Consider the following 14,604-nt stretch of genomic DNA (forward strand, 5'->3'; position numbering starts at 1 on the left):
CCAGTCTCGCCCATGGGTCTTCCAGCCCCCCATCCATACAGGAACTGCCCCGAAAAGTATACATGCTTGGTCCTACTATCGAGACAAATGTCGAGAAAGACCCCGGAGAGCAAAGGAGAACAGGTGTGAGAAGAAAGTGGCTCTCTGCCCAAGACACATGTCCATGCTTCCCTCTTGCAAAGACTTGCCACGTTCCAATATCAGTCTGGATTACCATGCTTCAGTGACAGCTTCAGCAAGTCAAAGAGGTCGTAGAAAAGAAAAACTGGGAAAAATAAGAAACGGAAGAGGTATAGAGCCGACAACTGAGTATGGAGTGTGAAAACGCAAAAGCCCAAGGAAACGATAAATGCAAACGCTCCCGAGCCATGAGATGAGCCGCACAAAGGAAACGCCTTCGCTTGCCATCCATCATCCGTCATCCATCATTCATCATCCATCTGTCCACTTCATTACATCATAATAATCGCCGTCATGCCTTAGAAGAATGACGGCCGGCCATAGGCGTCATACGACGGGCTGCGACCATAGATCGAAGACGGCGCCTGGCTGGACGCGCGAGCCCGGATGGGCAGCCGCTCGAGCCGGCCGCGACGCTGGTCTTCGCCGTAAATGGTGCTCGCTCGATCGCTACCGCCGCCGCCGGCACGGGAACCTCCACCGCCCTGCTGGGTGATGTTGATTTCTCCGCCATCCTCGCAGTGGATCTCAGCGCCCCCCACCTTGAGCGTCGCCGAGCCCGTCACCTTGATCGTGAAGTCATCGTCGCCCTGGCCAGCCGAAGACCGAGTTGTACGTGTCGTGTTGCTCTGCCGGTTATCGCTCTCGTCCCGGCTCTCGCTACTGCGTGTAGAGCGGCTGCTCTTGTCGCTGTTGCGCTTGCCGGCCTTGCGAAGCGTCTCTGCCGTCAAGGGCAGAGTGGCACCACCGTTGATGTCGTCCTGGTAGGCTGCTGCTGCGCGAACCCGGTCTTCGTAATCAAAACTGCAGGCGCTGCTGCCATAGTACGAGTGACGTCGATTAGAGCTGGCGGCAGGCTCAATGCGGTAGGGCACGCCGCCCTCAAGCGCAGCGCTCTCGCGTCGCTGGCTTCGCGAAAGTTGGCCACCTTCGCCATAGCCGTAGCTGATGGAGCGTGAGGGGACAATCTCCCGGTACAGAATATCCTCGCCACTAAAATCTCCGTCGTCGAAGCCGCCGTAGTCGATGGCTCGCCGGGGCTGTACGGGAGGTGCGGACGGAGGAGGTGGGCCTCGAATGGCAGCTCGTCTAGGACCTGTAGTGACGGGACGAGGAGGGGGAGGCATACGCCGCCTGTCCTCCTCCACACTGTATTTCTTGAGAGAAGGCCGTCGAACTAAGCTGATGTCGTTCTCCTGCTCATACTCCTCATACGGATACATCGGAGCTGGGTCGAAAGGCTGTCCGGCGGACACGTTCGGACGATGACCACTTGCAGACGAAGGCCGCTGGAAACGCTGCGCGAGGTGTTGGTGTTGGGGACCACCCATGGCGCTGCCTCCAAAGTAGTCGACTTGGGGCGCCGATGGAGGCGGGTAAGGCGCAGGGCTGGAACCGTAAGAAGGCGCAGGATAGAGCGGAGGAGGGGCAACACCACCAGGGTGTTGAGACCACCACTGAGTGTTGGAAGTGGGCGGTCGAGAGCCGGCTCCGTAGTAGCTGCCAGGGCGAGAGGCTGTCATGGCACGGGGCCGGTGGGAAGCGGACGGGCTCACGCCATAGTAGGCAGCATCGTCATTGCCGCCGGTCGGTCGCCTATAGGCATCTTGTGACTGCGAATGCGAGTGGAGGATAGGAGCAGGGGTCGTCTTCGCGTGCTTAGTCGGTGGGCGAACACTAGCCTTCCTGGCAGCTCGGTCGGCCTCGCGCTCAAGCTCCCTCCTGCGGTCCCGCTCCCGCTCCTTTGTTTTGTCCTTCTCTTTGGCGCGCTCCTTTTCCTTGGCTCTGTATCTCGCCTCCTTGTCCTTCTTAGAGGGGCCGATGGCGTGAACGGTTGAGTCAGAGTCGGTCAAGGCGTTGTGTGGTGAAGAAGAGCCCGAGCCCGATTGAGGGCGGAGCGAGGGCCGGTGTTTGCGGGACTTGCTCGTGTTGGAGCGCTCTTTGCTGGGGCTCGGGGCCTCGGAGACGGCGTAGCGTTCAGTGCCTGCAATGACGGAACCTGTATCGTCGTTGGCCTCCTCTACGTACGAGACGCGGTGGTGTTTTGTGGGCGACCTGTTGCTCATGGCGGCAATATTTTGTCGGGTCGCAACTCAAGAGCAGCCACTTGAGGGATGGTGCCAGTCGATGTTGGTGCGAGAGAGGCGAAGAAGCCTCTGAAAGAGGCGGGGCACGTCGGAAGAGTCGCAGTATCGCCAGTGTCTGTCTTGGGTGGTATGGGACAGTTGTGGTAAAAGTCGCAGTCTTGGGTAGGAAAGTGGGAGCTAGGAACTTTTTGTGTGTGAGAGAAGGTAAAGTTGGTTCCGCAGGTGGGGATCAGGAATATTGATGCGACAGGATGGGCACCGAAGTGAATGCGGGATGGGCGTTGGGGAGCGGACCTGAGAGGAGTGTCCGCAATAATGGGATGGGCAGAGGGGGGGGATGCCTAAAACAGCGTTGAGGAATGGGGGGGAGCGACAGCGGGAGGGGGGACGTCTTGTCTAGCAGGCAGCCCCAGGCCAGTAGGTTGTAGCCGAGCAGCCCAGCAGGGATGAATGGGAGTGAGTGAAGTGAGCAAAGGTGGCTCGTGCTGGTTGCCAGGGGCGTCCTTGTCGGCGTCCTTGTCCTTGTCAAGCTGCTAGGGTCTTTCCTTCTTGAGAGCCTAAACGGGGTCAACGTTGGGTCGTCTTGCTGATGAAAGGGTCGTGGCCGATCAGATGATGAGGGCAAAGGTTCTTGATGGCGCTGATCAATGTTTTTGATGAGATGGGGAGATGAGGAATTCAGGAGGACACAGGGGAGGGAGAAAAAAAAGAAAGGAAAGAGAAAAGGCCGTCGACGCAATAAAGTCAGTCGCCAGTCAAATTCTCCAGGTGCTGTGTGTGTGTGTGTACGTGTGTACTGTTCAAGGTGGGCAGGTACCTCCCTGAGGTACCATGTAGGGGTGTGTGTCTGACGCCGGTGAGTGTCCTGCCGCATTACAGCAGGGAGGAGACACGGCAGACTGAGGAGACGTGGGAAAGGAGAGGGGTGTGGGCAGCGCACACCAAAGCTACGATTTCCAATCGTAGGGAATGAATGACTCCAGGAGCAGGCCTGAAGACAGGCGGAGCCAGAGTAGGAGTCACTGTACAGTACCTGGAGTACAAGTACAGGTCAGGTAAGTGCGGGATGCAAGACACCCAGAAAACAACAGAAAGTGGCAGAGAGGGGTGCCTGTAGACGGCGGTGACTCTTTTGGGACAGCAGCGGAGGAAGACGCAGGCAGTTGCAGGTGCAGGTGAAGAATGGCGAAGAGAACACCGCCCAGGTCGCAGAAGCTGCGGTCGGATTGCGGTAGTTCTTTTTCTGTCTGCGCCTCTCTGTTTCTTTCACTCTGCTTCCCTCTGGATCTACTACTTGAATCTTGGCTGGCGAGTTGCCCGGTTCGGCCTCAAGCTGGCGGCATCGGCAAAGGCTGTGTCACGCCCAACATCAACGTTGTGGCCAATTAGAAAGTGAGGCTATCTGGTTATACTAGGTATGTACGTAGGCGCGCGAGCAACGGGGGGAGAGTTCGGTCTGGGTGGTAGGGCCAGAGCCATAGCCAGTGGGCAGGCGGCCACGTTGGACTGATGATGGGTGTGGGCCTAGCAACCGTTCAAGAAGGGGGAAGGGGTCGGGGCGCGTGGGCGTGTGAGACCAATACCCGCCAACGTGTGCGCGCTGTGAGAAGAAAACGCAGGCAGGCACCTACAGTACCTGGGCGAGGAAGGGGTACCTCAAGGCAAGGCAAGGTACAGGTTAAGGTACCTACCTACCTTAGAGAGGGAGGCAGACAGCCAGGCGGAAAGACTTTCCACAAGCCCGGATGGGGTGGCAGGAGCGAGTGAGGCGTCGAGGTAATCTCCCGCGTGTGTCGTCGACGTGGTGTCTCTCGCTCGCTCTCTGTCAGTATTTCTCCGCTTCTCTTTGCTGGTCTTTGCCTGTCATTCATCTTGATGCTGTGATGCCGCTTTCGTCCCTTTTCGAAGGACGGACGAGATGAAAGACGGTCTCCCAACCGGGATCTACCTTTAGGACGGATTGCTCAGTGGTGCTAAGACCTACGGACCGCCCCGGTGCAAATCAATCAGCGTCCGAGTCTGAGCGCTCCGGACTGACGGACAGAAGCACGCAGGCCCAATTGTGGAGAACCTTGCCTTCTTTTCTGCCCTGGAATGGAGCCCCGGTTTGGCCTTGCCGGGAAAAGAAGAGTACGTTTCGTTTCTTCCCGCCCGCGACCGAGCTGGCGAAATGGACGCCCCCCCGTCACCAAGAAGCTTGACTTGGAGGGCGAGTAGCGGGGAGGGGGGGGGCAAAACCTTGGGTGCAGGTCCCACCTTCTAGGCTGGGCGTGTCGGTGTGCGGTGCGAGATGACCGATGGCAAAGCTGTCAGAGAACAATGGTTCAGTACCTGAGCTTGTTGTTGTTTTGGTTCAGGTGGTGCTGCTGCTGTCGCTGGTGCTGCGCCTCTGGCCTCGATAAGCCTCTGCTCCAGCACTCGAGCTGGCTCATGACAACAGCTTCGTACCACGAGAAGATTCGACCAACGGCACATCCGTCTGCTTGACTGCCAATCAATTCGTGCGTCGATGACGGAGTGTCAGTAGCTTGTTGGAGGTATGTGTCCTACCCTTTTCGTCCAGCACTCTCCTGACCTGACCCCGTCTCCCGCGTTTCGTTTCGTTCTTTTAATGCCCGACTGCGTAGATCTTGGCCTTTGGGTATCAATCCACGGCGCACGCGGACCGGGGGTGGCTGACCTGACAGACCTGGCAAGGCGAGAAAAGATCGGGGAAGAAGAAAATTGTGGGTGCCCCGAAAAAGATTTCGCGCGCGTTTCCTTCAGTGACAAATGTCGCTCACCCGGAAAGCAGGTTGGCGATGCTATCGTGCCTTTCTTTCATGCGCATGAGAACGCCGAGCCAGAGACGAGAATCGCCAACCTCTAGGGGGGGGTTGGACTGGCCTGAATCTTCGCCCACCCTCTCAACTTTCTGGCATTCTCACTGGCGTACGACGTGGTCCGTTCCAGGCAGCCCAGGCAGCCGGCTGCTCTCTGGCAGGCAGAACAGCCAAAGCCCACACACCTCTGGTCACGAGAGAACCTTCTGGGGGCCAATCGTCGAGGGGGCGCATCGGGCTGGAATGCAGTCTCCCTGCACCCCCCGAGTCCCACCATCTCCTCTCATAGGGCAGCCCCCGGGAGCTCCTGCGGGACGGCACTGGATGAGGAGACCGAGAAGGGAGTCATCGGTTCCGTCTCTTGCTGTCAAGCACTTTGCCAAGCTTCCCATCGCCCTGCCTTGACCTCGGCCGGCCCTCCATCCCAGACGGCCCGTATGCACACGAGACGACGAGACCCACGTCTTGGACCTCAACAGCTGCCGATGACTCTTCGCTTTTTATTGATCTTGGGTGGTTCCTTGGGGTAATTGCTGATGCTGATGCTGCTGCGCTGCAACTGTGTCTTTTTCGTGTCTCCAGGTAACACCCTCTCGTTTCAAGCCATCCTCTGGCTGACCATGACCGTGTTCAAGAGATCGACACTGCGCATCCGCTAGACAAGCGGGCGTGAACATGTCAAGCAGCTGGAGGATCATGCCGGCTACAGGCTTTGCCAAGGCCTCTGCAATGATGGTGGGCCAGCTGCAGCGTCTCGAGTTTGGCCTCGGTCATGTAGCTTGTCCACATCGGTAAGCAATTTTCGGTCACAGACAAACCATCGTCACGCACACGCGGCCACCCTCATCCGAGTTGCAATGAAAGGACACCTCGGTGTTCCAAACGAGAAAACGCGACATGCGAAGCAGTCATGACGCGTGCTAGGTGTCTAAGGCCCGGAATGATTTCTATTTCTTCAGAATCTTGTGTCGGCTATCGCGCAAGTCCTCCCATCGCCTGGTCAGGTAAGATGGCAATATTGTCTGGAAGTTCGACATCACCAGTAGCTGCCAGCTCCGAGCTCCAGCTGCTTGTTCATCGTGGTTACCTAACCATCGAATGAATGTCCTTCGCGGCTTTCTGACACTGGCCTAATCGTAGCTGATTACCTCATGGCACATTCACTTGAGACCAGAGCCAAGGATCTCTCTCCAAACCCCAAGAGATGCTTCAGTGCAGCGCTCCAGGCAGACGGGCGCAGTGGAGTGCAAAAGAAAGTGCCAAGATGCATACAAAGCATTGACGCACTTGCAGGGATGGAGGGGGTGTGCAAAAAGTCGAACCCCATTTTGTGCGGGTAGCCGCCGCTGGTGCTGCGCACCACGACCAAAGGTGGCCACCAGCACATTTTGTCTGCGAGAAATCCCGTGGTAGGCCAGCCGTAGCCGTGAGACAGCGACATCTGAACCCTCACGGATGGAGGAACCTGTTCGCAGGCGCGCCAACCATGACGTTCGGCCGGGATCGGACCTCAGGATCAAGACAAGGGCCAATGTGTTGAGGGACCGACTGGCGGACAGCCCTTATGCCAGTGATCAGATCGTCAAGATGCTGATGCACACCATTCTTGCATTCCCTCTCGGTTCGTCGGACGCCTGGCGTCTTCGATGATCCATTAGCGCACTCTCGACCCGTTCTGCGCTTTCGAAAAATCAGCTTGTCGGATTAACAAGCAAGCCAAGTGTCTAAGGTGTCAGTCCTACGAGTGAGGAGAAGTTCGGCTGGCTTTCCATAGGCTGAGATGCGTTCTCTCTGGACACCACTCGATGGGGGTGCACACCGCCTTTTTGCACCAGCCTTTGGGGACTCCAGACCCTCTCATCAACGCCACCTGCTTGTGGAGGCTCACCCAGCTGTACGCATACAGCATCAAGATTTAGCATGTCCATCCACCGAAGGCTGGTCTGTGGGCTGGAGCTCTCGCATGCCTGGAAGGCGCCACGTTGTTCTGCGAACAGAGTGAGCAGCAGTGGCCATTTAGTTTCAAGCTCCGCGAACTGATTTTTTTGCCACTTCAGGGATGGACCCTGGTTCAAGCTTATGGGCTAAGATGGCGAGATTCGTGTATTGTGAGTGACCCTTAACCATAGGCCTGATGGATGCTTTCCCCTCGTGACAGGTCGCAAGCATCTGTTCTTACAAAGCTGGCTATCGCGGCACGAAGTGACGGTGCGGGGAACTCTTCAAGCTTGCTCAAGGGCGCCACTTGGCACCGCATGAAGGACGAGGGCCGAATTCTCCCTGCGTACAAAGGTCACGTCGTGGCATCTCGAAGGGACTCGGTGTGCTTGGGCTCGTCATGACCTTGGATTCAACAGCCAGCGCTGCGTGGGGAGTGCGAGACGACGTCAGCAGTGAAACCCAGGTCCTCTCGATGTTAGAGACATGAGGTGCCTCATCGAGGTTACTCGAGATTTGCGGCACGTCACACGCGGAGTCTGTTTCGCACGGTGCTCGGGCATCGGAGCAAAGCGTCAGGTCAACGATGTGCCATTCTGGATAACAAATCGACACTGCATCCTCCGCCACCTGCCCGTTCATTCTGGCTCATGAGCTGGCACTGCTACCCTTCGCAGCTCGCACCTCCAAATCAGCAACGACAGGTCGATGATCTGACAGGAACACACCGTCATCAAACCGATTGGTCAGAACGCCAAAGGTGGTTACCTTGACATCGGACGGCACCTTGACAAAGATGAAGTCGATCCTCACAGCCTGCTGGTCCGGCTCATCGAATGAAGTGTAAGTCAGCTCGTTTCCGTACCTCTTTTCCGCGGGCACCAGAGCATGAGCGTCGGCCATGCCGGACCCTTTCGCGACCATGCTCTTGTAGGCGTTGTCGCTGGGGTTGCTGTTGAAGTCGCCGCCGAGGATGACAGCCGCGGGCGGGCTTGAGGCTCGCTCCTCGGCCCACTGGGCTGCGATGCGCAGGATGAGCTTGGCGCTCTGCTCGCGCGCCACTACGCCAAGGTGGTCAAAGTGCGTGCTCATGACAACAGCCCTCTGGCCGGTTCGCTTGTGCACAAACTCGCCCACCGTCACGATGCGCGGCAGCGCCGCGTCCCATCCCTTTGACGGTCGGTCGGGCGTCTCGCTGAGCCAGTAGTTTTTGAACACTTCGCATTTCCACGTGTCGACGCGGTAGAACACGGGCGAGAGCTCGCCGAGCCGGTCGCCATCGTCGCGGCCGATGCCGACGTACCCCCAGCCCTCGCCGAGGCCGGCCTGGATGTCCAGGAGCTGCGGGTAGAGAACCTCCTGGAGGCAGAGGAACGGCGAGTCGTGGCCGCGCGTGATGAAGTCAAGCTGCGTGCAGATCTTCGGGCAGCGGACCTGCCAGGACTTTTCGTTGGGCATGGGCCGCGGTGCAGCATAGCGGACGTTGAAGGTGACGACCCGGACGGGGAGGGCCTCGCCCGATGAGCCTGTCTTCTTGGCGACCATTGTGGAGAAGGCTTTGTCGGCGTGGCAGGTGATGTTTCCGTGATACTTTGTGGAGGGACGATGAGGTCAGTTGTGACGTTGGCGGCCGCGTCACGATCTGTACTCCGATGAAGCCGGATTGCTTATGGTTGGAGGCAATGGAGATGAGGTCGACGAACGAAAACCCGACAAGTTCAATGCTTTTCTCGAGTTTAAGTCGTTCAAGAGAGATGATTCTATGCTGCGAACGGATGTCCAAGAATGAAGAGATGATGAGGCAGATGGTCGACGTGCTTGAGACGAAAGCGGCCAGCTGGACCGGATCATGATGCGACGTCCAATGGGACAATCACGTGGTGTTGACGCGGGGAAGCATATCTGGGGACAGGGGATGGTTGGGTATTATGTAATCGTTCAGGGTTGGGGTTACGACCAGGGATCGGTTCGACCATGTTTAAGGGGCATTACCTACAAAAGTGGTCTAGAAACCTGTTCCACTGAACTCAGCTGGGGTAAAAGCCTTGAGATTTAGAATCAGGTATAGGACTGTGTGTCTTTGTTCCAAATTGAACGCGACCGGCCTCCTCGCCATGGGGTCCTAATGCTCATGAGAACCTCGTGAGATAACCTGAAACTTCAGTAACACAAGTGTGGCCCAGATACTCTTCAAAATCATTGGAACTATGCAATTGCAGCTCAGACGCTGCATTTTCGTGCCCTCTACCTCCATTTCTCCATTGTAAAGCTTATTTCGTTGCACGGAGGGTCAGCTTTTTGGTTTCTCGAATTCTTCCTATGGGCAGCGTATGTGAAGTCAATATGGAACAGGTGTTTAACACAGTGCTTGAGCAGAATAACTTTTGTAGACAAATGGAACTTGAAGCATCTTTGAGAAGTTGCCTGTGGAAGTACCTATATCATAATGGCGGCTGAGTATTCTGAGACCAGCGGCGTAATTAAAGGTTATTTTCTTCAAGGCAGTGTATCAATGTTTGTGGCAGCATAGACAGGTTAGTCTGTTGATCTGGAGCTGAGCTGGCTTGTCTGGGCTGGTGGCTACTACGGTGTGGCCACAGGGCAAAAAGACGGCTTCTATAACATAAGACGAAGTCAGATCGTCGCAGCATGGCTCCCTCTTCCACTTGAACTTCTTCTGCTGCAGTCGAAATATATTTTGCGTTGATAATCTGACTCTGCTGCTGATTCTATACTTCTTATCCTTTGTTCGCCGCCCAACTCAGAGCACCAAGTCGGTTCGAACGCCCTGCCACCCTCTTTGAACGGGGTTCGTAAAAGTATTTCTCGTACGTGGTTTGCGAAGACCGTAACTGCTGAATCGCAAAAGAGACAGCTGTACTTAGACCTGATGTCAAGATCTAGTTCTTCGGCCACGAACGGTATAGCTATCTCAGGTAGGAGATTAAGCCTTTCGCACTATACCCTTTCTACAGGAGCACATGTATGGTCAATGGAGCATTGTGAACAAGTGTTTGCCTAGCAATGATAGCCAACATACGTACATGGTAAGGCTTCAAGGCTATGTACTGCATCATAGAGGGTCCCGACAGAGTATAGATTTGTGAGAAAGCCCGAGGCGGATCCAATGGCGGTTACCCTAAGATGGCCCTTGTAGCGCCGGCCACTGCAGATTCAGAAGCATTGGATTGTATTACCTTTGAATTGAACCAAACGTGCTTTTGAAGAACATTTTACCAGTTCACTGTAGTCCAGGCATTTAAACAAACATTTCATCCTGTTGTCGCTTGAACCTTTACGTGTCCAGTAGCTCTAGCGAGTTCCTTTCCAGGTAAAGTAGTACTTTGGATCCGATGTCATCATCAAAATATGTTGAAATAGTGCAAACACCGAACATGCTCTCGAAGAAGACTTTGCCGGGAATAATATACAGCTAAACCCCCCAGACCTAGCAGAGATCCGTTCGGAAGCCGAAACAATCGACAAAGCAGCAGAACACAGGGTTGAGCACCATTGTAATTTCTGGGCTATTCTAAGTCTCACAGCAGAGGGGCTCATAGTTGAGTTCCATGCTGGTGAGCATGTCGTAGTTGTATGGTTCCTTTTGATGCATGCTGTAACAGTCTTGCCAAAATGCTCGTGGACTTGTACACCTTCACTCCTTGTAGATTCGCACTTTGAAATCGTCTCTCCACTTGTCCTCAATGATCACCAGCTGGTTCTGCTGCACTTTCTTCAGATACGCATCTTCTGGCGTGTCCAGAAAGTCGTCTCTGTTGATGTCCATGAAGCCCTCCTTGGCCATTGACCGAGGCGTAATCATCAACGAGCGCCCTATACATGCCGTGTCAGCGACCAGGACTTTTCCCCAGGGTATCGCAAAGAATGACGTACCGTTGATTGACTTGTCGCAAGCAACACGCATCATGCAGCCTCCAACGTCTTCTTGTTCGCCAAACTCAACGCCCCTGTCCATGAGCCACTTCTCATATTCTGCCGTTCTGATTGCGCTCTTGATCCAGCAAGGCGCTACATACACAATGCGAATACCCTGCTCCCAACTGTTCCGTCTCGCGGTGCGCATGAAGCCGTGCAGGCCATACTTTGTCGACGTGTACTCCCAGTTGCCCGGTGAGTCAATCCAGCCCACCATGCTTCCGGTAATGATAAAGCATCGATCCCGCTCCTCGCTGTCAGGCTGCTGTCGGAAGTAATGCACGGCCAGCTTCCAAGTATACAAGCTGCCGCGAAGATTTACATCGACAATGTTGAGATCTGGCTTGGTAGGCTCCGAATTCGGATCGTCGAGGTTCCACAGACTGTCGCCGGAACTCCTGCTGATGCCTGCATTCGCAATGACAATGTCGACACTCTTTGAGGGACTGAGGTCTTTGGCCGTCTGGAACATGGCCTTCTGCTGCTCCCAGTCTCGAATGTCGCACTTGACGAAGACGCAGCATTTGCCCTTGGCGTTGAGCTCCTTCTCGAGCTCAGTCCCACGATCGTTGACGTCGCCGATTGTGACGAAGGCACCTGCGGCGACGAACTGGCGTACGCATTCTTCTCCCATGCCATTTGCGCCGCCGGTTACGATGACGGACTTGCCGATGACCTTGCTGCGGTCCGGGACCACGGTGTGGTCAATCGGGCCGGTGTACTTGTAGGGCGGAAGAGGCATTGTGGGTGGTCTGTTGACGGGTGCAGGGGTCAAACGGCGGTTGAGGTGCGGAATGACCAATTCGGAGTCTTCTCGTGTATGGCGGTGTTTTCATTCATACATGTACCCTCATGAGCATCCTCGGGACAAGAAGCGTTGCGGCGCCGACACGGCCGACACGGAACCCCGCGCCGGCTCTTCGGCTGTCCTGGGGTTGGAGCGTGGGGAAGCGGGGGCGGGGCTTTCCACTCGGCATCGTCGTCCTCGAGACACAGCATCAAGCCGTTTTGGGATAACCGTGCCATGCCGAAGTCACCTGAGCTGGGCCACCGGCATTGCTTGCCATCTCCTGACTGAGGGGAAAAGTTATGCCGAACAGAGGTCGAGATGGCCACACTCTCTCGGCAATGCTCCCCTCAGTGGCAATGCGGCTGTCGTTGACCTCCAGTTAGCGTGTGGGCAAGCTGATTGAACCATGTTGAATCGGCGCAAAGGGCACCTGTCTGTCTCTGGTTGCCGAGGGCAGCATGGCGCGATGCGGGCTCCAGCGCCTACCCCAAGGCGAATAGTGGAAAGATGATGGAGCTCACTTCTGCATTCCCTCCAACTGGTTTCTGTTAAGAGGAGCATTGGTTGTCTCTCTTCCTTCTTGAATTGAAATTCAAAGTCACGACGCTCACTACAGCAATTCAATCCACCTTTTCCCCCCATCTGAGCCAGCTCCCTCCACCTCAGCCATCATGACAGCCCCCGTTGAAGTCCCAGTGGCTCCGCCAGTTAACCCAAGTTCGTTCAACCTCATCAGTACCCCGACAGACGCAGAGATTCCCCGCATGCCAGCAGCAGAGTTGCCAGAAGTCTTGACAAATGGCTTCCAACGGCCTGTCACCAACGGCCGCAGCACCGCGAACGGGGTCGTCGAGGATCCCTTCAAGCTCAGCTCCGAGTACGCCTACACACCAAGAAAGATCAAGGTCATCACCATTGGCGCGGGTTTCTCCGGCCTTCTCATGGCCCACAAGTTCCAGCACAGGTTCCCCGAGATGAGGGACATTGTCGAGCACAAGATCTTCGAGGCTCGGTCTGAAGTTGGCGGCACGTGGTTCGTGAATGACTATCCTGGCGTGCAGTGCGACGTGCCCGCACACATCTACGTCAGTGGCCTTCTGAACCAAGGTCTGGAGCTTGGCGGCGTGTGTGTGTACTGACATGAGACAGGCGTTTCCTTTTGACCCCAACCCAGATTGGTCGCGCTTCTACGCCAGCGGCCCGGACATCCTAGCGTACATCAAGGCGACGGTGAAGAAGTGGAATCTCGACCGCGATCTTCACCTCAACACCAAGGTTGTCGACGCCATCTGGCAAGAAGACTCCGGCCAGTGGCAGGTGACCGTGGAGCACGAGGGCGTGCGACGCGTCGAGCACTGCCACGTTCTCATCTCGGCGCAGGGCGTCCTCGTGCACGAGTCGTGGCCCGAGGTCCCCGGCCTGCGGGACTTCAAGGGCCACCTCACGCACTCGGCGGCGTGGGAGCACAACTACGACTACGCCGGCAAGAGGATCGCCGTCATCGGCAACGGCTCCTCGGGCATCCAGATTGTGCCGCAGATGGCCAAGCTGCCCGGCACGGACGTCAAGAACTTCATCCGCGGGCCGGCGTGGGTGTACTACCGCGCGCCGCCGTCCAAGCACCTCGGCCGCGACGACCCGGACCCCAACCCGCGCTACACGGACGACGAGCGCAAGCGCTTCCGCGACCCGGACTTCCACCTGCAGCACCGCAAGGGCATCATCTCGCGCACCAACAAGTCGTTCTACATCTTCATCAAGGGCGAGAACAACCGGCAGGGCATGAAGATGGCGGCCGAGCAGATGGCCGACAAGCTCGGCCACGACCCGGAGCTCTGCGCCACCCTGATCCCCACGTGGGAGCTCGGCTGCCGCCGCATCACGCCCGGCCCGGGCTACCTCGAGTCCTTCCTGCGGCCCAACTGCAGCGTCACCAACAGCGGCATCACGCGCGTGGCCGAGAACGGCGTGCACACGGCCGACGGAAAGTTCTACGAGTGCGACGTCAGTACGTAGCCGTCCAGCCGCCTTTCTCTCTTTCTTTCCTTCTCTCTTTCTTTCCTTCTTTCTTGTTCTGTACCAAAATCCCATGCTAACTCTGCCCAGTCGTCTGCGCCACGGGCTTCGACGTCTCCCACCGTCCCCGCTACCCCGTCATCGGCAAGTCCAAGATCGACCTCGCGACGCGCTGGGCCGAGGAGCCCGACTCGTACCTCTCGGTCGCGGTGCCCGACTTCCCCAACTACTTCATGATGATGGGCCCCAACTGCCTCGGCGGCCACGGGTCGCTGGTCGAGTCGCTCAACTGGACGGGCGACTACTTTGTCAAGTGGATCAGGAAGATGGCGACCGAGGACATCCGGTACGTGACGCCCAAGCAGGCCGTCGCCGACGCCTTTATGCGCTACGGCGACGAGGTGCACAAGACGCTCGTCTGGACCGGCGCCTGCAAGAGCTGGTACAAGCGCAACCGCGTCGACGGCCGCGTCACGGCCCTGTTTGGCGGCAGCGCCCACCTGTTTAACAGGATGCTGGGCGACATTCGCGGCGAGGACTTTGACGTCACGTACAACACGGCCAACCCGTTCCGCTTCATGGGCAACGGCTTCACCGAGTGGGAGATGGACCCCAAGAGCGACCTGTCGTGGTATGTGGAGAAGGCCGAGGTGCCGTATGAGGAGGGCGGCAAGTCACAATGAGGGCTTGTGGGGAGGGAAAAGGTTGTGTTGAGTAGATGGGAAGATGGAACATGGATACCGTGTTGATTCAAGTTTTTGCATCAGGTTTTGTTTTCCCTTGACATACTATGACTGAATCACCGAGCATTTTGCATCACGCGACAGACCATGAG

The 14,604-nt window shown here is 56.7% G+C and overlaps 4 protein-coding genes across 4 annotated transcripts; 1 reads left to right on the forward strand and 3 right to left on the reverse strand.

Moving 5' to 3' along the window:
* Nucleotides 1–479: 479 nt before the first annotated feature.
* On the reverse strand, nucleotides 480–2,246 carry VDAG_04683 (uncharacterized protein; the record flags this gene model as incomplete). The annotated part of the gene is made up of 1 exon (XM_009654287.1): nucleotides 480–2,246. The coding sequence occupies one exon, from the start codon at nucleotides 2,244–2,246 to the stop codon at nucleotides 480–482; it is 1,767 nt and encodes a 588-aa protein (XP_009652582.1).
* Nucleotides 2,247–7,675: 5,429 nt separating this feature from the next.
* VDAG_04684 (endonuclease/exonuclease/phosphatase family protein) lies at nucleotides 7,676–8,778 on the reverse strand (the record flags this gene model as incomplete). Its single annotated transcript, XM_009654288.1, has 1 exon — nucleotides 7,676–8,778. Exon 1 carries the CDS (start codon nucleotides 8,570–8,572, stop codon nucleotides 7,676–7,678), a length of 897 nt encoding a protein of 298 aa, XP_009652583.1. The 5' UTR covers nucleotides 8,573–8,778.
* A 1,904-nt stretch (nucleotides 8,779–10,682) lies between these two features.
* Nucleotides 10,683–11,705, reverse strand: VDAG_04685 (AdhA; the record flags this gene model as incomplete). The annotated part of the gene is made up of 2 exons (XM_009654289.1): nucleotides 10,683–10,861; nucleotides 10,922–11,705. The coding sequence occupies 2 exons, from the start codon at nucleotides 11,703–11,705 to the stop codon at nucleotides 10,683–10,685; spliced, it is 963 nt and encodes a 320-aa protein (XP_009652584.1).
* Nucleotides 11,706–12,424: 719 nt separating this feature from the next.
* Nucleotides 12,425–14,452, forward strand: VDAG_04686 (phenylacetone monooxygenase; the record flags this gene model as incomplete). The annotated part of the gene is made up of 3 exons (XM_009654290.1): nucleotides 12,425–12,879; nucleotides 12,950–13,761; nucleotides 13,860–14,452. 3 exons carry the CDS (start codon nucleotides 12,425–12,427, stop codon nucleotides 14,450–14,452), a joined length of 1,860 nt encoding a protein of 619 aa, XP_009652585.1.
* Between the last annotated feature and the right edge of the window lie 152 nt (nucleotides 14,453–14,604).

This window comes from Verticillium dahliae, genomic scaffold (assembly GCF_000150675.1).
Source record: "Verticillium dahliae VdLs.17 supercont1.8 genomic scaffold, whole genome shotgun sequence".
Classification (NCBI taxonomy): domain Eukaryota; kingdom Fungi; phylum Ascomycota; class Sordariomycetes; order Glomerellales; family Plectosphaerellaceae; genus Verticillium; species Verticillium dahliae.